The sequence below is a fragment of the Oryx dammah genome, unplaced genomic scaffold (genome assembly GCF_014754425.2).
Source record: "Oryx dammah isolate SB20612 unplaced genomic scaffold, SCBI_Odam_1.1 HiC_scaffold_23, whole genome shotgun sequence".
NCBI classification, from domain to species: domain Eukaryota; kingdom Metazoa; phylum Chordata; class Mammalia; order Artiodactyla; family Bovidae; genus Oryx; species Oryx dammah.
This window is the reverse complement of record NW_024070207.1, coordinates 79,420,866-79,443,990: the sequence shown is the minus strand read 5'-3', so window position 1 is coordinate 79,443,990 and position 23,125 is coordinate 79,420,866. Positions and strand designations below refer to the sequence as shown.

General features: G+C 54.7%; 3 protein-coding genes across 9 annotated transcripts; 2 read left to right on the top strand and 1 right to left on the bottom strand.

The window, feature by feature from the left end:
- Positions 1–1,454: 1,454 nt before the first annotated feature.
- WDR45 (WD repeat domain 45) lies at positions 1,455–6,738 on the top strand. 3 transcript variants are annotated; one of them, XM_040265951.1, is made up of 11 exons: positions 1,455–1,565; positions 2,967–3,038; positions 3,168–3,242; positions 3,332–3,436; positions 4,287–4,392; positions 4,515–4,609; positions 5,080–5,159; positions 5,272–5,480; positions 5,561–5,662; positions 5,749–5,894; positions 6,276–6,738. In XM_040265951.1, exons 2-11 carry the CDS (start codon positions 2,984–2,986, stop codon positions 6,383–6,385), a joined length of 1,083 nt encoding a protein of 360 aa, XP_040121885.1. In that variant the 5' UTR covers positions 1,455–1,565; positions 2,967–2,983; the 3' UTR covers positions 6,386–6,738. The 3 variants fall into 3 exon arrangements, with proteins under 3 accessions (XP_040121885.1, XP_040121883.1, XP_040121884.1); XM_040265949.1 differs by having other exon boundaries at positions 1,461–1,565; positions 4,212–4,392; XM_040265950.1 differs by having other exon boundaries at positions 1,468–1,565; positions 4,218–4,392.
- A 78-nt stretch (positions 6,739–6,816) lies between these two features.
- PRAF2 (PRA1 domain family member 2) lies at positions 6,817–9,911 on the top strand. The gene is made up of 3 exons (XM_040265952.1): positions 6,817–7,383; positions 8,437–8,654; positions 9,092–9,911. The coding sequence occupies exons 1-3, from the start codon at positions 7,205–7,207 to the stop codon at positions 9,229–9,231; spliced, it is 537 nt and encodes a 178-aa protein (XP_040121886.1). The 5' UTR covers positions 6,817–7,204; the 3' UTR covers positions 9,232–9,911.
- Positions 9,912–10,445: 534 nt separating this feature from the next.
- Positions 10,446–21,090, bottom strand: CCDC120 (coiled-coil domain containing 120). 5 transcript variants are annotated; one of them, XM_040265947.1, is made up of 11 exons: positions 21,005–21,090; positions 17,616–17,765; positions 17,410–17,500; positions 17,136–17,269; positions 16,335–16,475; positions 15,453–15,750; positions 14,906–14,968; positions 14,439–14,613; positions 14,204–14,302; positions 12,101–13,015; positions 10,446–11,610 (listed from the first exon to the last, which is right to left on the bottom strand). In XM_040265947.1, exons 3-11 carry the CDS (start codon positions 17,456–17,458, stop codon positions 11,496–11,498), a joined length of 1,989 nt encoding a protein of 662 aa, XP_040121881.1. In that variant the 5' UTR covers positions 17,459–17,500; positions 17,616–17,765; positions 21,005–21,090; the 3' UTR covers positions 10,446–11,495. The 5 variants fall into 5 exon arrangements, with proteins under 5 accessions (XP_040121881.1, XP_040121880.1, XP_040121879.1 ...); XM_040265946.1 differs by lacking the exon at positions 21,005–21,090 and adding an exon at positions 20,278–20,988; XM_040265945.1 differs by lacking the exon at positions 21,005–21,090 and adding an exon at positions 20,278–20,988 and having other exon boundaries at positions 17,666–17,765.
- Between the last annotated feature and the right edge of the window lie 2,035 nt (positions 21,091–23,125).

The window sequence follows — 23,125 nt, the reverse complement described above, 5'->3', positions numbered from 1 at the left end:
CTGATGGCACAGCAGATTTTTTAAAAATTTGTGAGTAAAAAAAAAGTTGTGTGCCGGGTTGTGAGTAAGTGGAGACTGAAGAGAGCCAGAGGAGTAATGCCTAGAGTAGTAGAAAGAAAGAAAGGGAAGCACTCAGTCCTGTCCAACTCTTTGCAACCCCATGGACTGTACCCTACCAGGGTCCTCCATCCATGGGATTTTCCAGGCAAGAGTACTGGAGTGGGTTGCCATTTCCTCCTCCAGAGGATCTTCCTGACCCAGGGATCAAACCCGGGTCTCCCACATTGCAGGCAGACGCTTTACTGTCTGAGCCACCAGGGAAGCTATAGAGTAGTATATGAGGCCAAAATTCACAAGTAAACATGCCTGTGGATGTTGTCAACACAGTCCATCAAACCACCTAGATGGCTATCAGTAGATGGCTATCAGTAGGGGAAAAAAAATGAAGTGGCTCAGTCCTGTCCGACTCTTTGCGACCCCATGGACTGTAGCCTACCAGGCTCATCCATCCATGGAATTTTCCAGGCAAGAATACTAGAGTGGGTTGCCATTTCCTTCTCCAATCAGTAGGGGAACAGCTGAACAATTAGACATTTATTCCACGGAATACCATGAATCAATTAAAAAGGATACATTAAACCACTGTCCATTATATATTAGCAACTTTTGAAAGTATAAAAACAATACTTGAAAAAAAGTAAATGATGGGTGGATTGTATCAATATCAAATATATCAATATTCTCATTGTAATATTTTACTATAGTTTACTATAGTACATGTTACTATAGATAACATGTTACCTTTAGGGGGAAGTGTTTAAGTACATGGAAATTCTCTGTATTATTTCTCAAAACTACACGTGAGTCCACATCTCAAAAGTTGAATAAAAAAAATATTTCCACTACGTACATAATTGGGGTTTCTTCCCCCCACAGAGAACATTTATCTTGCCATCAAAAAAAGAATTTTTTTTTCACTTTGTGAATAAAACGAAGCGAGGGTGGGATGGGGAATCTCAACCTGGTTTTCCGTGGCTATTGTGATAGACAGCTTTGAATGTTTCCAGGACCACCCCCGCCTCAACGGTCCTGGGTCGCCCCTCCCTAGGAGTGTGCGGGGAGTACAAATTGCTAACGGGGGCGGCCCCTCTCCCCACCTCGGTCCACGTCTTATTAGCCCAGAAGATAACGCCTTTAGCTGTCGGAGCTGGACCGAATTGAAGAATTCTCGCCCTTTTCCGCTCAGCGAGGGAAAGACTCTCTCTCGCCCACCTGTCCGCGGTTCCCTCAGACAGTCATGCCTTGGCTGAGCATCCTCTGCTTCCCGCGCCCTCCTGGGAGGACGCCACGCTCTCTCTCATTGCTCCAATGACCCAGAAGCTGAGCTAGCAGGACTGGCCGCGTTTTCTGGGCAGGGTGAATCATTTCCGTTCACAGGCTCCCTCCCCCGGAAGTGAGGCCTGATGTAAACACCGGAGCAGGGCGTCAAGGCCCGGGAGGTGAGAAAGCCGTGCCGCTGGCGGCACCGAGAACTGGAGCTGGGATCGGGGACGCACAGAGGTCAGGTCAGTGCAGAAGCAAGGATCTGGGGCATGGTCCCCAAATTGGTTGCGGTCTAGGGGACAAAGGGGTCTTTTGAGCAGGAGTTTTGGTTGATGGAAGGTATCTAGGACAAGCATCTTAAGTAGGTGCTGGCATTGGGAGGAGTATGAGGGTGGTCTTGGACGTAAGGGGTGGGAGAGCTATGTGTGAGGAATCCCTGGGCAGGGTTCTTGGGTGGGGGAATCTCCAACGAATGGGTCTTTGTGGGGAGGGGAGGTGAAGGCAGTCCAGTGGAGGTGGTGCAGACAGGTGAGGGGGACATTTGAAGGGTGGGAAGAGGGTGTGCCTGGGCAAAGATTTGGGGAAGATGGGTGTTTAAAGGGAGTATGAGGACTCTAGGGCAAGAATATTAGGGGAATCTGGGGCAGGCATCTTGCTGGGGGGATTGAGAAGTCCCAGGTCGGAGTTTTGGAATGTCTGTGTCCTAAGCAAGGGTCTTGAGGCAGTAGGGTCCCCTGGGAAAGGGTCTTGGGGAGAGGATAGGGAGTCTGGAGGAGGGATCTTAGTGGGTATGCAATTCCTGAGGGTAGGTCCCAGCCAACCCATGTCAAAGTCAGGGATAGCTGAACACATGCAAGGGTATGTCCCAGGGGTGGGGCATCTGAGTGGTAAGGGAATTCTGAAGAAGGGTCTTTAGGGCATACAGGGATCTGGGGGAAGGTCCAGGTTGTCCATGGTCAGGCAGAAGTTAGCATGTCATGAGAGGGGTTGTCTGGAGGTAGGAATGGGATCCTGAAGGTATTTCGGGAAGCCTGTGAGGAGGGAAGGTGTGAGAGCCCAGGAGTGATAGAATAGGTTGGAGTAGAAGGACATGGAAGGAGAGCTCCTCAGAATGGTGAACCAACTATAGCAGGTTTCAGGGCCAGGTCGGGGAGGTGCAGGAGGTGGGTGCTTGAGCTCCCTTTCCCATTTATTGACAGGCAGACTTAGGTGCTAGGTCCAGGTGTAAGAAGAGAAGTGGGTATGGGGTGGTTCCAGGCCATGTTGGGCACTAAGGTCAGGATTGGCTGAGGGTAAAGAGGAGACTTCACTGAAATACCTCCTACCTCATTATTTCCTGAGAAACAGTCAGGGCCAGGGAGTAAGGAGGAGGGGCAGGGGTGGTCGAGGTCGGGGTAGACGCACAGAGTTGGGGTCAACCAAGTGTGAGAAGATGGGAACGTTCCTGGCCATGCTCCTTGGGGTCTTGGGAGCTTAGACTGGAGACCCTAGGATTCTCCCCCTGATTTTGTCTTCTCTGCAATACTGCTGGGGTTAGGTAGCAGAGTGGAAGGAGGAGGAAGTAATCAGTTGAGGACAGGAGTTCTAGGACTCAGAGAACAGACCAAAGGACTCTTCCCAACCCTACCCCCATTTGTGTCCAGGGAAGTAATCCTGGACCATGACTCAGCAGCCACTTCGAGGCGTGACCAGTCTGCGTTTCAACCAAGACCAGAGTGAGAGAGGCTTGTGCCTATGCCCTTTTGGGAGCGTGGGGAGGGAGAGAATGGCCACAGGTGGATGTTAAGCCCCTAGCTTCCTACTTGGGCATCCTTTGAGGCAGCCCGGATTCCTCCCATCCCCAGGCTGCTTTTGCTGTGCTATGGAGACAGGTGTGCGCATCTACAACGTGGAGCCATTGATGGAGAAGGGGCATCTGGGTGAGCTGTCGGTGGGGGAGGTTCAATGGGCAGAAGGGATGGGTTGGGCATTGGCACCCACCCCTACTGACACCCTGGTCCTTGTCCAGACCATGAGCAGGTGGGCAGCATGGGCCTGGTGGAAATGCTGCACCGCTCCAACCTGCTGGCCCTGGTGGGCGGTGGTAGCAGCCCCAAGTTCTCAGAGATCTCAGGTAAGTGTCCTCATCCCATCCCACCCTTGGCCCAGATTCCCTAGAATCCTGGCCTCCCAGAGGCACTGGCAAATGAAGAATAACTCAGAGTCACACAGTGAGGCTTACAAGTCCTGGATCTCATTGCTTGAGAAGCTTGGTGTTTTGTCTTCATTTAACAAACACTTGTTGAATGCCTCCTGTATGACATGTCCTTACCTATAGAGCGCTTGCTGTGATCCTGGTGCTGTCCTAACCACTTTACATGTATTAACTCATTTAATACTCATAATAACTATGTGTGATAGGAAGTATCATTATTCCCATTTTACAGATGAAGAAACTGAGGCCCAGAGAGATTAAGTGATTTATCCAAGGTCACACAATCAATAGGTTTTAAAATCTTGGGGCAGTCTCCCCATTGCCCTCTTGCTTTGAGTCTCAAGCACCATCTTGTTTTAAGGGCTTTTGTTTATCCCACTGGGGCATGGCAAGAGAAGCTCTAGGATTCCTCACAGAAGTCTTCTGGGGGTGTATGGACTGGGACCCTGGAGGCAGAAATGGTTACCGATGGGAAGTTCCAGGCTGGACATGAGTCTCTGCTTGGTTGCTGATGGGTTGTGAGGTCCTTGGCCAGATAGCCAACCCCTTTGAGCCTCAGCTTCCTCATCTGTAAATGAGTATAACAGTTCTAGAACCTGTCTCCTGAGGAATCACAAGTAGTCATGCTGTGTGAGGATCACATGGGGTGCTAGCAAAAGGTTAAGCAAGTGGGTTGAGGTCCCATGGGGAGTAGGGGTAGGTCTTGTGTCACCAGGGCTGCCCCTCACCCTACACGTTGGCCCCGACAACACACCCACCTGCCAAGCAGTGCTGATCTGGGACGATGCCCGGGAGGGCAAGGACTCCAAGGACAAGCTGGTGCTGGAGTTCACCTTCACCAAGCCAGTGCTGGCTGTGCGCATGCGCCATGACAAGTGAGCCTGAGGTGGACTGGGGGTGGGGGAGGTAGGAAGTCCCCCCAGCAGGCAAGAGGGTTCATCCTGCATGGGTACCCTGCCCTCTCTCATGACCATCCTGTGTTGTGTGATGCCCACAGAATCGTGATTGTGCTGAAGAACCGCATCTATGTGTACTCCTTCCCTGACAATCCCCGAAAGCTGTTTGAATTTGACACCCGGGACAACCCCAAGGGTGAGAGGACCCTGAGATGCAGATGTAATGGTAGGAGGTAGTGGATGGGGAAGAGGGACGTGCAGAAAGGAACTGGGAAAGAGAGGCAGGAAGAAAGTCTGCATAGAGATGCTCTGATGGGCTGAGACTCCCAGTGTATCCATTTTCCCATCCCTTAGCCAGTTCTCTCTCTCCACTCTTGGCCCTGTCCCACCCCTGGCTATCTGAGATCACAGAGCAAAAAGGCTCAGTAAGGACATTTGCAGGTATGCCAGGGATTCCTGGGCCTCCTGGAACTGCCACAAATGCATTGGGAGGCGGAGAATCTGCCTTGATGGTGGGGAGCACAGCTGAGGACAAGCCCCCTGTGGGTTCTGTGGGTAACATGTATCGTAGAAGGTTGAAGTCCAGCCTTTATCCAGCTCTGTCCATCTGAGACCCTGCCTGGCCCCATCGTCCTCTTTACCAGCCCACCCCCCCTCGCACCTTAGGGCTCTGTGACCTCTGCCCCAGCCTGGAGAAACAGCTGCTAGTGTTCCCAGGACACAAATGCGGGAGCCTACAACTTGTGGTAAGCTGTCCAGGGGGCAGGGATGGGTAGGTGGGCTGGCTGTCCCTGTGGACTCTTGGCCACTGACCTCCTTACTACCTGCTCTAAGCCTGAACTGCTCCTTCTACCATAGGACCTGGCAAGCACAAAGCCTGGCACTTCCTCTGCTCCGTTTACCATCAATGCACATCAGAGCGATGTGGCCTGTGTGTCTCTGAACCAGCCAGGCACGGTAGTGGCCTCGGCCTCTCAGAAGGGCACACTTATTCGCCTTTTTGATACACAGTCCAAGGAGAAACTGGTGGAACTGCGTCGAGGCACCGATCCTGCCACCCTCTACTGGTAAGCACAGGGCTGGGTGGTGGGCTCTTGACCCTATGCCCAGCATGACATGTGGGCATCACTGCTGGTCTGTCTTTCAGCATCAACTTTAGCCATGATTCCTCCTTCCTGTGTGCATCCAGTGATAAGGGCACAGTCCATATCTTTGCTCTCAAGGATACCCGCCTCAACCGCCGTTCTGCGTGAGTACCTCCTGCCCTACCCTGCCTTACCCCCATCATCCCCCTGCACATATACCACACCTGAGCTTAGCCAGTATTGCCTACAGGCTGGCTCGCGTGGGCAAGGTGGGGCCTATGATTGGGCAGTACGTGGACTCTCAGTGGAGCCTGGCGAGCTTCACCGTGCCTGCTGAGTCAGCCTGCATCTGTGCTTTTGGTCGAAATACTTCCAAGAATGTCAACTCTGTCATTGGTGAGTAGGAATAGCCCTTGATTGGGGGTACTGCATGGGCAGAGGCCTGCAAATTGGACCTGAAAGAATTTTAGGTCATGGGAGGCCTGAGGGAGCAAAATGGATGGGTCACTTCCATCATCAGTGAAGTGAAGTGAAGTCGCTCAGTCGTGTCCAACTCTGCAACGCCATGGACTGTAGCCTGCCAGGCTCCTCTGTCCATGGGATTTTCCAGGCAAGAATACTGGAGTGGGTTGCCATTTCCTTCTCCAGGGATCTTCCCAACCCAGAAGAGATGTGGGCAAAGGCCTGGAGGTAGACCCTAGGCTATGGGACACCTGAGAGGATTAGAGTGTGGCTTTGGCAGCCTCTAACCTTTTCCAATCCTCCCCTCTCTTCCAGCCATCTGTGTAGATGGGACCTTCCACAAATATGTCTTCACTCCCGATGGAAACTGCAACCGAGAGGCTTTCGATGTGTACCTTGACATCTGTGATGATGATGACTTTTAAGGACCCTGTGTGTTGTGCTAGGGACCTTCAGTGGCAGATTGCAAAGGCTGTGTGGGGGTGGGAGTGCTGTGGAAGCCGCCACCCAGGAAGCATTAATGGAGCCGGTGCCCACTTTGCATTCTTAAGGGGGTGCCCACTTTGCCCCAAGCACTTCCTGATGACTGTGTGGGTGTGCCTGCAGGGCCAAGCCAGGGACTCAGGGAGACAGTGGACCCCCTGGAGCTCCCAGCCTGAAGAAAACTGCTAAGGACCCAGAGTGGGTGCCCTAATCCAACCCGTAGGGATTTTTTAAAAACTTCCCAGAAAGAGACTCTGATGTGATGAATATAAATAATAAAAGGCCCTTAATAGTATTTATGACTGGACCTTGGGAGTGGGGCCTAGAGAAGATGAGGCTGAAAAGGCCCTGCAGGAGTTTCCTGGAAGGTGTGACCCTCTTGGACCTTGATGGGAAGGAAGTGGGATCTTGCTCAGGTCCTTCTGACAGTCTCTGCGTGTTCTTTAAGGTCTGGCTACTGGGTGCCAGAACAGCCAGCATCTCCCACAACCGGCCCTGTGGCGCCCCCGCGTGGGGGTGGATGGGAATGTCTCGCCCCATGGCGAAGACTTAATTTCCCGGCAGCCCCCGCTACCATACAGTTCTGGTTTGTTGCCTGTACTTCCGGTCACGTGCATCGGTGCACATGCGCAGTCACTGGGTCGTCCGGGTATTGGCTGCAGGGTCCAGACTTCATTTCCCGGTGTGCTTTGTGTTGGCGCGGGGTGGTACGGGTGTTGTAGTCCGACCGCTTCTCTGGTCCAGCTACATCGACAGGCAGGATGTCGGAGGTGCGGCTGCCACCGCTACGCGCCTTGGACGACTTCGTTTTGGGGTCGGCGCGTCTGGTGGCCCCGGATCCTTGCGACCCACAGCGATGGTGCCACCGCGTCATCAACAACCTCCTCTACTACCAAACCAACTACCTTATCTGCTTCGGCTTTGGTCTCGCTTTGGCCGGGTGAGGGAGGGAGGGAGGGAGGCGCCGGTTGGCTGGGGATGCCCACTGGCATGGAGGGTGGGCCCGCTGGATTTTTAGAGGGATGCAAGACCTTGAAGGGCAAATTCAGTAGTATGAGGAACTGAGGGGCAAACTGGGTGACAGAAGCCCTCGAAGAGGGCTGGGCCTTTGCAAAGGTTTAGGGACAGGTTGGGATGGGAGGGTCGGCTGGAATAGGTCCTGCGGGGGTAGGGTTAAGTGTGGATCTGAAGATAAGGAGGGCCTGAAATTGGGACATGACTGCCTGAGGGGTGATGGGACCAGCTTTAGGTGGCCTTGAACAATTTACTGCAGAGACAGGGGCTGGACTTGGTCAAGTTGAAGAGTGGACTTGTGGAGGATCTGGACTTGGAACCTGGCTATAATTGGAATGCTCCAGGAGCAGGTACTAGTTGGGAAACTTGAGTTATGAGGAAGGACCCCAGGATGGAAGGCCTGAGACGAGGGACAGATGGAGAACCCAGAGGAAGGACTTGGTCAGGATTGGAAGTTAAGAGTGGTACTGAAAGCCTGGAAGGGGTTCTAGCAATGATGGAGGGACGAATCTGTAGGAAATGGGAGCCTGGAGGGGGAATTTCAAGGAAAGGAAGTCTGGAAGGGACTCTGGGCTTGGGGAGTGGGAAATGTATGGAAAGAGGACTGGAAGAGGAATTTGCAAGGGCTGGGCCTTTGCAAAGAGTGGGTTTGGGGTCAGGCTTGGAATGGGGAGTTGCGGCTGGAGTAGGTTCTGCGGGGGGGCAGAGTCAGAAGGAAAAACCAGGGAAAGGCTGCAGGAATATGGGACTGTAGGATTGATTGAAAAAAAAAAAAAAAAGGATCCACAGGGGAGCCCAGGGCTCCCAGAAGTGGGAACAGGGCTGGCGGGAGTATTTGCTGAGCGGAAGGATCCAGAGCAGGGGTAGAGGTGGGAACAAACCAAAGCTCTTGGGGCCCATCCAGGCTTTGGTGGACGGTGGTCTGGGAAGCCCTCTCCCCGCCTGCCCGGGGGCTAGCTTAGTTCCATTGTCCCCACAGGTACGTGCGCCCGCTGCACACGCTTCTAAGCGCGCTGGTAGTGGCGGTGGCCCTTGGCATGCTGGTGTGCGCGGCTGAGAATCGAGCCGCCGTGCGCCGCTGCCGTCGCAGCCACCCAGCCGCCTGCCTGGCCGCAGTGCTTGCCGTCGGCTTCCTCGTTCTCTGGGCCGCGGGCGGCGCTGGCACCTTCCTGCTCAGCATCGCCGGGCCAGTGCTTCGTGAGTCTTCACTACCCTGAGATAACCGGAAAGACAGCCAGCGCTCGCGAACAGCGCCAGGCCCGCCCTACCCCGGTTCCTGGGCTGAGAGGGGGCTGGGATACCCGGCGGACAAGGCCACACCCCTCCCTTACAAAGCGCCTTCCCTGGCTTTGAGCCCCTCTCTGGGAACGCCCCTCTTACTACCCGCCTTTCTGGGCGTCACTGCGGATATGAAGTGCCTTCCGCCAGCCACGTCCCCATTGCTGTGCACCCTTCTGGCCACGCCCCTGTTGTGAAACGTATTACTCCGCCATATTAGCAGGGTTTGGAGGCGACCTGGCTACCGACCATTCCGTTGGTCTGCCAGTGTTCGAGTTCCTTTCTGTGGCCCCCCCATTAGCTAAAGGCAGATGTCCCATCCCACTGACACCACTAACTCTCGGTATTGCCCACAGTGATCCTGGTGCATGCGTCACTGCGCCTGCGCAACCTCAAGAACAAGATTGAGAACAAGATCGAGAGCATTGGTCTCAAGCGGACACCAATGGGGCTGCTACTGGAGGCGCTGGGACAAGAGCAGGAGGCTGGATCCTAGGGGCCTAGGATCTGTACCCAAAGGCGTGGAGAATGCCATCCCCACCCCGGCCCGAACCCAGAGCCCTTGCCCAACCCTTAAAATAGGATCCTCCCACCCAGTTCAAAAGACAACTGCAACCCTTTCCCCAGATCCCAAACTGAGATATTCCCTTATACCCACCCCACCCCCCATTTTAGGAAACCAGTCTTCCCAGCCCTGAACTTGGACCCAGAGACATATCCAGCCCAAAACTGAGAGTTGGAGACCAGAGCATCCATAGCCAACCTCAAACTCTAGGCCCACACCCCCAACCCCAATCTGGGACCCATCTATCCTCCATGCTCAGTCCCAAAGCTGGGGTCTGGGACCAAGGCATTCTCAAATCCTGAACCCTGAACCAAGGCTTTTCCAGACCCCACCCCAGCTTTGAACCCAGGATCCAAGTGTTCTCAGCCCCCATCAGGGTAGAGGATTCAGGTATCCTGACCCCATTGAACCCTTGGTCCCAGGTGACCCCAGCACTCACCAGTCCCACTTGCCTCCCTCCAGCTCTGCTTAGGAGTTCTGCCACTTTCCCAAAAAATTCCACAGTGACAAGGACTGTGGGGTGGGGTGGGGTGGGGGTAGCCCTGACCAAGAATGGGGCATATATAGCAGTATTGCTGCAACAATAAAGGCTGTTGCACTGCTCAAGTCAATTTGGGCCTCTTGGGTAGTCTGTGTGTTTCAATGGCCAGAAGTGACCTGCTTTTCAATTCTGCTGGAGACTTTTCTGACTGAGTCTGTCACATATGTGAGCTGAAAAGACTAGCTTTCAGTTCCTTTCTCAAATCTATTACCTCTGGAGTGGCGGTTTTTTTTTTTTTTTCAGTGCTCAGCAGCTTGTGGGATCTTAATTCCCTGACCAGGGGTTGAACTTGGCCCTCCAACAGTGAAAGTGCAGGGTTCTAACCACTGTTCCACCAGGGAATCACTCCAGTGGCATTAACACACAGGGAGTTAAGGGCAAGGAGTGTTTGCTGCCGTCATTTGTATCTCTAAGGGCTCTTGCCTAGGAATCTGGGCATGGACAGGCGAAGAAGTTGCCCCACATCACAAAGCAAGTAAAACCAAAGCAGATTACATTATCAAAGGCTGTTTCCACAGTGCTATATATATTTTTTTTCTTGTTAAAATGTCATCTTAGGTAAAGATGTGGGCCCCCAAGGCAAGGCAGATAGGGAAGCAATACATGGGTTCAGTTTACACATTTATTATAGAAATCCCCTTCCAATGTGGTAGTGTTTTGGGTCCAGATCCATTGGTACAAAAAGAAAAGTTTTCACACCAGGTAAAGGGGGTAGAGGAACCCCCAGCTTCAGAAAGTCACAGAAAGGTATCATAGAAAACACAGCTTGTGTGGATTTTTTTTTAAAAAGTGGATGGAAGGAAAGCCAAGAAGATGTGATGGAGCCAGTGGCAAGACGTCACTTGATTTCATTGGCATCTACCAGATGCTAGGTTCCACCACCGCAGCATTCCAGGACACAAAACACCCAATGGCTCTGCCCTTTGGTCCTCCTGTGGGGCTTCCTGATTGGGAAGAGGGCAGAGGCTGCCACCAAAGGCTGAGCCATCTGATTCTGTGGGCAGAGGCAGCGGGCACAGACAGAGGGTCTGGGGCACCTTCAGGCACCCCTGGGGAAGGGAAAATGAACCCAAGCCTCCCACCCAGACTTCAGTCCTTCCACATGTGGGCAGAGACTTCATTCCTTCCAAATGTGGGCACCTCTGCCAAGAAAAAATTGTCCCAGTGGATGGATGGCAGGGAGTTCTGTTCACATCAGTCTCCTGACTGCCCTAAATTGGGCCCCAAGACCCTATCTGGTCCATTATGTGGAGGGGGTTCCTGAATGGAGCAGGCTGGGCACAGGGACAGGAATGAACCCAACCAGGATGAGATCACAGTTTCCCTTTTTATAAAATGTCTAGTGTTGGGGGAGGACAGTGAATACCTAAATCACAACTGTAAACAGAAATGGAGGAAGGGGCTTAGAGTCTCCATTACATCACCTCCTCTCTTGTAAGCTGGCAGAAGGCCCCCAGTCCCCAGCACAGCATGAAAGGAGATGCAGGGTGTCAGACACCTTTACGGGCCCACGGGGAGCCAGGGGCCTTGGATGATCAGGTTGGTGCCCACCACCAGGAGTGACAGCAACCCTATCCCAGGGCTCAGCGAGGTCAGCTGTGCGCTCCCCAAACTGGAGTCTTGCCCAGGCCAATAAGGGACATGTCAGAAGGGGTCAGACCAGTGTTCCCGGGGTCTGGGGGTCAGAACCGGAGGACTGCTCCCCCTCTAGCGTCAGGTCACTTAAACGAGCGCTCAGCTCCGGGGGGTACAGGAAGTCCGCGTAGTATCTTTAGAAGGGGTAGCAGGAATCCAGAAGACAGGGTGGGAAGACAGGACAGAGGGAAAGACGGACAAGACACAGAAAGAGGAAAAGAGGCTCGTTAAAGAGGTGGAAACAGGCACAGGAGAGTACCTTTAGGCTCGCAGGTGCGGGGCACGGTGAAAAGAGGAAGAGAAAGGCGAGGGGCACAGGACAGCCCTTCCTCCCAGCACCCTAGTTTCAAGGCTCATTTTTAGCTGACATGCACTGGCTGTTCAACTATTACAACTTGAATAGTTCGGTGAAGAACTGCTGCTACCGGGGCCCAAGATACCCCTCTGCCAAGGCCCCACGAATTAATGCGGGTCAGGCAGAGCCCAGGGACCACAGGCCAAGGCTGAAGCTACTTCTTTCGTGGTCCCTGTCATTAGCTACCATGACTAGATGCTCCTTGGCCTGGACACCTTTGCCATCTGCCTCAAGAGACCCCTACCCATCAGTAAAAACACCCCCCATACCTGCCGGAGACAGGGGGCGCCGTGAAACTCCTCGAGTGTGGGAGCGGCGCCTGGCTGGGGGCCCCGTACAGTGCCTGGCCCACCTCATAGCAGCGGGCATGAAGGAAGGGCGGGTGTTGTGGGCCCATGTGGGGGAGCCCAGGCCGGCGCTGGGGCCCCGAAGCCAGTCCCGAGTTCCGGATGTACCAGTCCCGCAGCCCCTCCAGGGCAAGGTTCTTGTGGCCGCTGCGCTCACCGGCCGGGGGGATACGGGCGGATGGGGGCATCCACAGCAGAGGGTTGGGATGCGCCTCCAGGCCCTCGGCGGCCTCCAGGGGCAGACCACAGGGCTTGGTGCGGGGGGCACGGCTATGGGGGTCCTTGCTGCGGAGGAGGGGGCTGCTGCCATCAGCTGCATACACAGGCGGTGGGCCTGGGAGCATGGCAACGAGCCCATCCCGGCGGGAGAGGGGTCCTGGAACCTCAGCTGCCGGCAACAGCTCCCCCCAGCCTGTCCCGCCGCCCCCACGGGGCAGGCCCCGGTCCAGGGAATAGTCCAAGAGGAAGTCCCCACACACGGGTGGGAGCCAGGGGGGCCCACGGGAGGCCGGCGCGGCTGAGCTGGGCCGGGCAGCCCGGGGAGGGTCTGGGAGGCCAGCTGTGCGGGAGGAGAAGGCAGGGGTTGGCTGGGGGCGCTCATATAGCACCTCACTGCTCTTGCAGACTGGGGGACCGGTGGCAGGGGGAACCAGAGGTGCGGGCGGGGACCCAGCTCCCCCACCCGCTGCCCGGTCCACCAGCAGGGCCTCGGAGCTATTGCTGCGGCGGGTGCGAGCTGCGAAGAGGGAGGTGCGGTCGGAGACAGGGTCCACCCGTGGGAAGCCCATCTGGGAGTCCTGGCTGCTAGACCACTGGCGAGAATGGAGGCCTTCGGGTCTACGGGCACAGAGGTGGGGGTGATGGGAGAAGGGTCAGAAATATCAGGCAGATGGGATAAGTACGCTCCACTACCCCTCCCCCAACACACGCCTCTCTCTGGGCCTTCATTTTCACACTCCAAAATGGGCCCTGGACTAGAAATGGGGTGTAAAGGCGTTACAGAGTGGCACATTAAGAGCAGCAGAGGCCCTAGCCAGGACTGGAGAGCAGAGGGGTTGAAAATGTATGGGGTGCCTGGGGCTGTTAAGCTCCGAGGGAGATGGAAGCAAGGGACTCCAGAGGAAATGGTAGCAGGGGAGGACACTATTCATAGAATGCAAGCTTCACAAGGATGGAGACTTTCGTTCACAGCCTGGAAAAAGTAGGCACTTGCTAAGTACCTATTTGTTCAAGGACTAGGAGACTACCATGGTTAAAAGCATGGACTCTTGAGTCAAATTTGTCTGGGTTCAAATACCAGGTCTTTGGTTTACCAACAAGTTAGTTAACCTGTGTCTTGGGTTTCTTATCTCTAAAATGAGAATAATGGCATCTACCTCATAGGGATGTTGTGATAACTAAATGAGTTTGATACCAAGTAAAGGACTGATTCCTAGCAGATGGTAGGTATGCAGCACATGTTAACCAGAACTCATTTATGCCTACAGCCTCTTCCAGAGACAGATATTGATATGCCTGTTTTACAAATGAGGACACCAAGATTCAGAGAAGGGAAATGACTTGCCCAAAATGCACAGAAAAGCCCATACTCAAACTTCAACGCTTCTGCCCCAAATCCCCACCCTCTTTCTCCAAGGCGGGGGTTGGCTGGGGGTGCTCATATAGCACCAAGACAATGCCTATTCAACTTTCAAAGCTCAGCCTTTCTTTTCTTTTTTTTTGGTCAATTAAAAAATTTATTTATAATGTGATGTTACACATACATTATATATGGCATATTCCAAAAGATATTTTACCTATATTTCTTTATCATGTAATAGGATGCATTATGAACAAAAGTTCTGAAGCATAAATTTCTTGCTTTTTCATACAACCTACACAGAAAATCAGAATAAAACTGATGGATTCAAAGCCCAGTCTTTCATGTCCTACACTCTTGGAATCCAAATACTCTCCCCAGTACCCCCTGTTAGAACTACCAGTTCCCTCCTCTGGTCCTCAAACTCACCCTTAGAGTCCACTTACTTGCAGAGCTGGGGGCCAGCGCCCCGGGTGAGGACGGGAGTAGCAGGCACACTTCGCCCCTCAAAACTGGAGGCACTCCTGGGCAGTGAGCGTGTAGGGCTAGATAGAGACATGTGGGCCCAGGGTGGGGGTGGGGGCCAGGTTAGAGACCGTACCTCCCAGCAGGTCCTCCTGCCCACCCAGGCTCAGCCCCCACTCCTGGCTGTGTGGAAGGAGTGGAGGGGCTCACCCTCACCTGGTGGGGCTGGCCACAGAGTTTCGCCGGCCCTTCAGATCCCCATAAAGATCCGATGGGGGTGGTTTCCATGGGGTTCGCCGCTCAGGGCTGCCCCCAGAGACTGCCCGCAGCTGGTCCCAGGCCTTGGGCGGTGAGGGGCGCTCAGCCAAAGGGAAGCAGCCACGGGGCTCCTCTGAGCAGAAGGGAGAAAATGGTAGAGGGGGGATTCAATGGGAGGGTTGTGGACAAAGCCAAGGGCAGGGGCTAGGGAGGTGCAGAGGGCTAAGTGGGATAGGACAGGTAGAGGAGGAACCAAGGGAGGCAGGCAGGAACTGGGGCTGATGGGAGAGACAGGGGAGAGGGTGGTGAAGTGAAGAAGATGGGAGCTCCACCAGAGGATGGGGTGTGGCTAAAGAGGAGCTGAAGAGGGAGGGCAGGGGTGATGCATCAAAGTACGGGAGAATTTAGGGGACAAGGGTTCTCACCATTATCGTGGCTGGCCCCAGACTCTGAGAGGGAGCTGCTCTCCGAGTGCAGAACCACATCCTCTACAGGTGAAAAGGAGAGACCCAGGCTTATCAATGCAAGGCCTGGGTGCCACTCCCTTACACCACTGGACCGTCTCCTCCCCACCTGGCACACTTCCCAAGAATCCACCTTTACCTAAATCCAAGACCACCAGGGGCTGAGTCTCTCACTTTTTTTGTTGTTGTTGTTGGGCTGCACTGAGTGGCATGAGGGATCTTAGTTCTTGTACCAGAGATCAAACCTGTGCCCCCCGCAGTGGAAGTGCAGAGCCTGGACCTCTGGCCCGCCAGGGAAGGCCCTGTCCCTCACTTGCCTGAGGCCTATTCCCAATGTCCCCACCCTTTCCTGGGAGCAGTCTACAATTCCTCTCACAGCTAGGGTCCCCTAAGTCCTGCCTACCTCCCCCAATCTTCACTGGCTGCTCATCAGCTCCACCCCTGCCAGGCCCCTTAGCCAGTGCCCACCTTCCCGCTCTCGTCGGTGGGATAACAGGGCCTGGCTCACCATGGCTGAGCTGAGCGAGGCGCGTGCCCAGGCAGACTCCCTGGGCAGTGATAACGGCTCCTCCAGTGGACAGGGGCAGGGGCTGGGATGGCGGGAGCCCCGAGAGGCCAAGGCGGGCCCGGACTTCCCCAAGCTGCTCTTCCAGCTCGTGCAACCTCCGAAGGGCATCTGCCTGGACTTGGCGCCGGCGCCGGCGCTGCTCAGCACTGAGCTCGGGGGCCAAGGCCAGGCGGCGGGCAGCTGCGGCGATCTGCTGTTGCACAGACACCTCTCGCTCCAGGGCCTCAAGCGCCAGCTCCTGCGGGGCCCACCCGAGAGGGTGCGACAGGACCAGATGTTGGAAATGGAAATGCCAGGCGCCAGGACCAGGCGGTGTCAGAGCCTGGATAGGCTGGGGGCGGGGCCTGCCCCTCCTGGGGGTACCTACTGTTCCTCTGGGGGCAGGGTCTGTGTGCATTAGAGCTGCACTTGCTCATCTTCCTGGGGCAGGGGGAAAGGCTTATCCTGACAGTTAGGGACCAGCATCTTCTCTCAGACCTGGAAGCCACCTCCCTTAGGGTCCTTTCCTCCCCACCTTGAGAGTGAAAGTGAAAGGTGCTCAGTCGTGTCCCACTCTTTGTGACCCTATGGACTACAGCCCCCCAGGCTCCTCTGTCCATGGGATTTTCCAGGCAAGAATACTGGAGTGGGTAGCTGTTCCCTTCTCCAGGGGATCTTCCCCACCCAGGGATGGAAACCAGGTCTCCCACATTGCAGGTGGATTCTGAGCCACCAGGGAAGCCTCCCCACCTTAGTCTCTCCTTTCCCTGGCCATAAGCCCCTCTCAGCTTCCTCCAGGATCCTGTCCCACCCCTGCCTTGCTCGGCGTGCCCATCAGCTCACCTCGGTGGGGCACAGGGACTGGTGTGCTGCGTTGGGGTGCGGTGGAGGGTAGGCGCGGGCTGCAGGGGGGCGCCGGCGGACCAACTGGGGTCGTTCACCAGGCTCCAGTGGGCACTCGGGAGGCAACTGGCCAGTCAGCTCCTGGGTGGGGTCAGGGATTGAAGACTACCAAGGGTTAGTTGGGGGGATGGGGCAAAGCAGTCATGACACGAAGGTACACAAGTCCCACTAGCAGCCCAGCCCTGCTCAGCGCCCACACTTGTTATTTCTCTTCCTCTTCCTAATTCTCCACCAGGTGGGTGTGTGGCACACTCTCAGCCCCTCCATGGCCCAAAGCCCAGGGCCAGTGGGCATGGGAGGCAGGGAAGCCTGCTTTGGAATCCAGAATCTCACAGTTTTTATAAAGGTGACACCGTCTGTATACTACATATTATATGACACTCGCTTCAGGGCCTGGGCTGCATGCTCTGAACCGCATTACCGTTTCTGGCAAACTGTGTGGACATTCGCAGCGAGAGAGGTGAATCAAAACTATAAATCAGCCCATGTCACTTCTGGTCAGGTTTTACTGCCATGTTTGGGAAATAACTTCTTTTGTCTCTGAGGCTTTTCTTCTTCTTCTTCTTCTTCGGATTTCAAATTGTTGATAAGGGATTGTGGTAAAATATTACCGTATTCGAAGACATCCAAGCTGAGCTTTGGGGAATCTCCAGCTCAGACAAGCAGCTCAGTCTGCCTACCTCGTCCCTGCTCCTCACCCCTCTCCTCCCACCACAGACGCCCTTAGGTTCAGGCCCTCACCGCCTCCTGGAGACACACTTTCCTCAGCTCCTGAAGTTTCAGGCTCAGGGCCTCCTGCAGGGCCCGCTGCCGGTCGAGCAGACTCCGTAGACGTTCTGACTTCATCTGGGGGGCAGCCTCTCCAAACAGGGCAGCTGGACACAGAAGGAGTGAAGATCAGGGGGTGGGGGGCATCCTGGAGCAGCTGTGGGGCCAGGGCCCACTCCCTCCCACACAGGCAAGTGGTAACTCAGAGCAGGGGAGGAGGCAGCAGGAGGGGGAACCAGACACCGACCTGAGGCATTGAAGGTGGGAGAGCTGATCAGCTGACCTTTGACTTCCATCCTGAAGCTGTCAGGATGCCGTGACTGATGGCTGGACAAGGCCTAGCAGTGATGCAGGGGAGCCACTGGGGATCTTCCAGCATGCGCCCCCACCCTCCACCCCTACCCAGGTGCCCGTGCCCCAGCTGTGAATAAGGAGGACCCTGACCCCACCCACCTGCTTGGCCTGCCCTCTCAGAATCTGTGCCAATGTCAAGGCCCGGGTACCTTGGTTCCCTTCCCATTGAGTGGGAGCACAGCAAGTGGGGAGCTGGGCGGACTTACAACACCTCCTCAGAGGCCCATGGGCCACCGTCAGGAGTCTTGCCTGGGAAAGGAGAATTAACAGTACAGATGCAACCAACTAGAACAACAGTGGGCCTTTATTAACCATCTGGCTGCCTGGAACAGTTACCTTATATGTCACATTTAATCCTCACAACCACCCTACGATGGCAGTTTCTGTGACCATTATTACCTCCATTTTAGAGATACGAGTAAGACACAAAGAGATGAAATAATCTGCCTACAGCTAAGGATGTAGACAGCCCACCCTCTGGTCCAACACTCTCCCTCCCCAGAGGTGCTGAACCTCACAAATCCCTCATAACCTCTCAGCCCATCAGGGTTCCAGGCCTTTGCGCAGGCTGCGGCTGCTGTCTGGAGTGCACTTTCCCCTCTGGCCACTCCAGCCCCTGGTTCTCTCTTATATTCTGGGGCTTCAGTGTGATTTCCAGAGGTGGGCCCACACTATGTCAAGACTATGCCTCCCTTGTACCTTTATGAGAACAGAAAATGTTATCAGTAACTTTGGCATTCAGAATACTTCCGGGCACACAGCAAGTGCTCAAGGGAGTGTCTGCTGGGTGAATAAAAGAATGACTGCAAGCTCCTTGTCCCAACTCCCTCCTGTGGCCCTGGTGCAGCAGCAAAAGCTTTCACTTGGCCTCAGGACCCATCCAGCCCCACCCAGCATGCCAGCCTGTCCCGCAGAGGCATAGGGAAGTCACCCTGCCAGAACTGGGAGTGGCAAAGTCCACAGCTGCAGATAACAAGCGACTGCCTCCTTCTCTGCCCCAGACACCCTGGTTGACCATGGAGCTGGCCTTGGCTGGTTGCCAGCCCTGTCCTCATCCCTTCCTTTGGAGTTTGCTCCCTCCCTCCCACAGCCTGCTCAGTCCCCAGCTGGGCAGCTAGGTGACATCACCTCCCACCACCTGGTCTGACCTCGGCAGCAGGCGACTGGGGGGACCTCCTGAGGCTATAGAGGTTCCATCTCTACCTGGCTCTGCAATCCCCAGCTTTTCGTTACGTGGTGGCCAGGTGTGGAGAAGACCAGGCAGCCTTGGTGGGGTGGGTTCAAGCCCCTTCCGTATGTGTATCTTGGAGTACATGGCCAAGCTGCTAATAGGGTGCCAGCAGTTTCTCAGCAGTCCTCTCACCCACCTCTTGGGGTCTATGCCCCTCCAACAAAGCAGGGGTTCCTAATCCTCAAAATCATGGGCGGGGTCAGTCCCTAAAGCTATTTTGCACCTCCAGGCAGCAGTCACCTTCCAAGGTCTGACATTGCCTGGCATGGCAGGCTTTCCTTGAGGTCCCAGCTTAGATTCCTCTGCTCCTTGGCTCCAGGGGTTCCTTCTTCCTCAGCTCCCATTTGGGTTTGAGGAAGGCTCCCCTAAACCTTCCTTAACCCCAACAGGAGCCTCAACTCCTCCCCAATGGGCCCATTCACCAGGGTCACTCCTCCATCCCACACTGGGCTGCTTCATCTTCCTTCCGTCTCCCTCAGCCTTCTTTCCCTGGGAGCTTGTAAAGCTTGTGGCATCCTGGAAGTCCACACGGGGTCCAGACAGGAACCCCAACTCCACACCCTGTCAGCCTGACCTCAGGGACATAGCTAGGGCCTGAGTCATGGGGTCATCAGGCAGGTTAGACACAGGTCAACGCCCCACACCCCCACACTCTCACACCCGCTCCCAAGCCTCTGCCTCCACTCGCCTACCCTCTCCACACTGGCCTGGGGGCCTGGGGCAGCCTGGTTCCCACCCAAGGATGGTGAGAAAGAGGGGATCCCAGCAGCTCCCTCCCCGAAACACTCCCAACCAGCCCCTGGGTCTCCCCACTGGTGACCCTGTGTCCCTGTCCTATCTGAGGATGGGTTGCAGTGAGAGCTGCAAAGGGCCCCCCCCCCCACACCCAGAGGCGGCGGGCCCAGCAGGTTTTTCAGGTCTGCCCTTCTGACACCAATGCCGAGAAAGAAATTCCTGGCTGTAATGACTGTTTACAACCAAGACACCTCACCTGGGTGGCACCCCAACACCTCAGTGGGACCCCCATTTCTACATCCTGCCGTCTCTGGAGCAAATAACAACTCCTGATGTATTGCACTGTTCCCCACACTGCCCGAGAGGTTCCCCCAGGGCCCCCTCTAGGGGGACAGATGGGGTGGTGGGCAGACAGGTGTGGGAGGCAGTTTCTCAATACCCTAGTCTACGCTTTCCTAGGGGGCTGAGCCCTGGGTTGAAGGAGGGCAGGGGCTACCCTGGCAATGGAGGAAAGGGGACAGGAAGTAGGAGGGAGTGGAGAAGGGGCGCTCTTCTGCTATTAGGGTGCCAGCTTCTCTTCTCCCTCGTCCCTTCCCCTCATCCACTTCCAGCAAGGAACTGGCTTCTTGCCAGGAAAGGAAATTGGACATTTTAGGCTTTGCCCCTTTAGCCAGGCCCTCCTTCCTGGTTGTGCCTCTCACACAAACCTCACTCTCTCTGGCAGGGAACTTCAGCATACCCATGCCCTTCTCCCCTCACCCCTCGCCCCTGGCCCCACTGCTCCTGGGTGCTCACCCGTCAGAGAGGTGCTGTGGGGTGGCCTCAGATACCTCAAAAAAAAAGTTGCTTCGACAAGGCCCTGCTCCCGCTGGTAGTGGCAATAAGTGGTGAGCCCAGTGGCAGATGCCTAGGCCACCTCCCACTAGGTAATGGCCCAGCCTACCTGGCCAGGGACTGGGCCAGCCCATACCTTTTAACCCTTGCCTGCCCGACACCAGGGCTTGGGTCACCCTTAAGAGCTGTCTTGGAGTCATGTCTCCCCCGGGAGTCCAGCATGGCCAAGAAGAGAGCCTGGACCTCCCCCTTTACCCCATATACCTAGCAGAGGACCGAGGAGGAAGGGCTAATGGTCGTGGGAGTGGTAGCTGCCTCTGGTGCTCCCCAAGTGCCCAGATTCAATCCTGCCCACCCTAGGTGCCGAAGGCTGGAGGTCTGGGGAGAGGCTAAGCACACAGAAGGATTTGGGTGTGCAATGGGTGTGTGCCTCTTGTGGCAGCACCCATCACTTTCTGGAGATCCTTTACCCTTTCCTCCCAAGGTGAGGCAGGTGTGGGAAAAGGTCAGAAGGCAATTCCCACCCTCGCTGAGGTAACAGTTTCCCAAAGTGGGACAAACGAGGTCCACTTTTCTAAGAGAAACCATGTCTCAGGACCCTACAACCTTCTGCAGCGTCACAAGAAATCATCCCAGCAAAGGGCAGAAACACACCAGTAGTTTAACCACCCCCTCAACCCCTACACACCTGAGAGGATGGCACAGACCCAGCTCCACAGAGCCAGCTTGGAGAGATGAAAGCGGGGGGCCTCCCCACACAGGTGAAGAAGCCCAACTCTGATCACAGAGGCGTGAGAGCAGCTACAATCAGAACTGCAGGGGCGGGGTGCTGGATTGCAGGTTGACAGAGGCAACTCCTGCAGGGGAGAAGGAGTGGGGGCGGTTCACGCTTCATATCCAGGCTGGGTCTCCCCCACCCCCTGGGGCATTTCTGGCCAGGAGTCAAGGAAATGGGAGGCTATCAGTCTCTGCGATGGATCAGACTGATGGACCAACTGTTTCCCCTACACCACCACCTGGGCTTTGGGCCTGCCCTGGCACACCCCACACACATCCTGAGCTCCATTAGGGACCATCTGCTCTGTGCCCTCAGGGCCCAAGCCCAGCCCAGGCCCCGACAGCAGCCCATGCTATGATGTGAAAGAGCAGAGTGAGGAAAGCTCCCTCCCCACTTGACAGGTGGACCAAGGCTGGAAAGGAACTTGCTCTGTATCAGCAACGCCCCATGTGCACGCTACAGGCCTCCTGCTACCCTGCCCACCTTTCTTCCTGGCTGTGAGATTTCCGGCATGGGACACAAAGGCCACTTTCATCACCCCCCTTCTCCCTCCCTTTACTGCCTGGGGCTGATGGAGGCAGAAGCCACAAGCTGGGCAGCTGAGTGTTGGTGGGGAGTGTCCTCTCAGCCATGGCCCCCAACCCCCTGTGTTGTAGGACACCAAGGATGCTCAGAAGGGGGATATTTATAAAATCAGGGCTGAGAGGGACAGGGTATCTGGCCAGCGATGCAGACTGAGTCTCAAGGCTTAGGTTTCCGCATCTGGAAAACGGGTAAATGGCGCAAACACAGCCAACCAACGGAGGCCAAAGTAACTTTGGAAGACATTTCAAAATGCAAGGAAACTCACACCATGTCATCCACAATTGCTAATAACTACATAATAAACTCAGGCAGAGGTGGGTTGGGGCGAGAGTAAGAAGGGAAGAGCAGGTAACTGGGGCTCTTGGGCGAGGCAGGGCGGAGTCACCCACACACATCATTGGCCTTGTCCATGACTTTTAACAGCCCCCACAAGACAAAGATGGGCACAATAAAGGACAGAAATGGCATGGACCTAACAGAAGCAGAAGATATTAAGAAGAGGTGGCAAGAATACACAGAAGAACTATACAAAAAAGATCCTCATGACCCATATAACCACGATGGTGTGATCACTCACCTAGAGCCAGACATCCTGGAATGTGAAGTCAAGTGGGCCTTAGGAAGCAACACTACGAACAAGCTAGTGGAGGTGATGGAATTCCAGTAGAGCTATTTCAAATCCTGAAAGATGATGCTGTGAAAAGTGCTGCACTCAATATGCCAGCAAATTTGGAAAACTCAGCAGTGGTCACAGGACTGGAAAAGGTCAGTTTTCATTCCAATCCCAAAGAAACGCAATGCCAAAGAATGCTCAAACTACCACACAAACTACCACACTACCTCATCTCACACGCTAGCAAAGTAATGCTCAAAATTCTCCAAGCTGGGCTTCAACAGTACATGAACCGTGAACTTCCAGGTGTTCAAGCTGGATTTAGAAAAGGCAGAGGAACCAGAGATCAAATTGACACATCCGTTGGATCAAGAAAAAGCAAGAGAGTTCCAGAAAAACATCTACTTCTACTTTATTGACTACGCCAAAGCCTTTGACTATGTGGATCACAACAAACTGTGGAAAATTCTTAAAGAGATGGGAATACCAGATCACCTGACCTGCCTCCTGAGAAATCTGTATGCAGGTCAAGAAGCAACAGTTAGAACTGGACATGGAACAACAGACTGGTTCCAAATCAGGAAAGGAATCTGTCAAGGCTGTATACTGTCACCCTGCTTATTTAACTTATATGCAAAGTACATCATGAGAAATGCTGGACTGGATGAAGTACAAGCTGGAATCAAGATTGCCAGGAGAAATATCAATAACATCAGATATGCAGATGACACCACAATTATGGCAAAAGCGAGGAAGAACTAAAGAGCCTCTTGATGAAAGTGAAAGAGGAGAGTGAAAAAGTTGGCTTAAACCTCAACATTCAGAAAACTAAG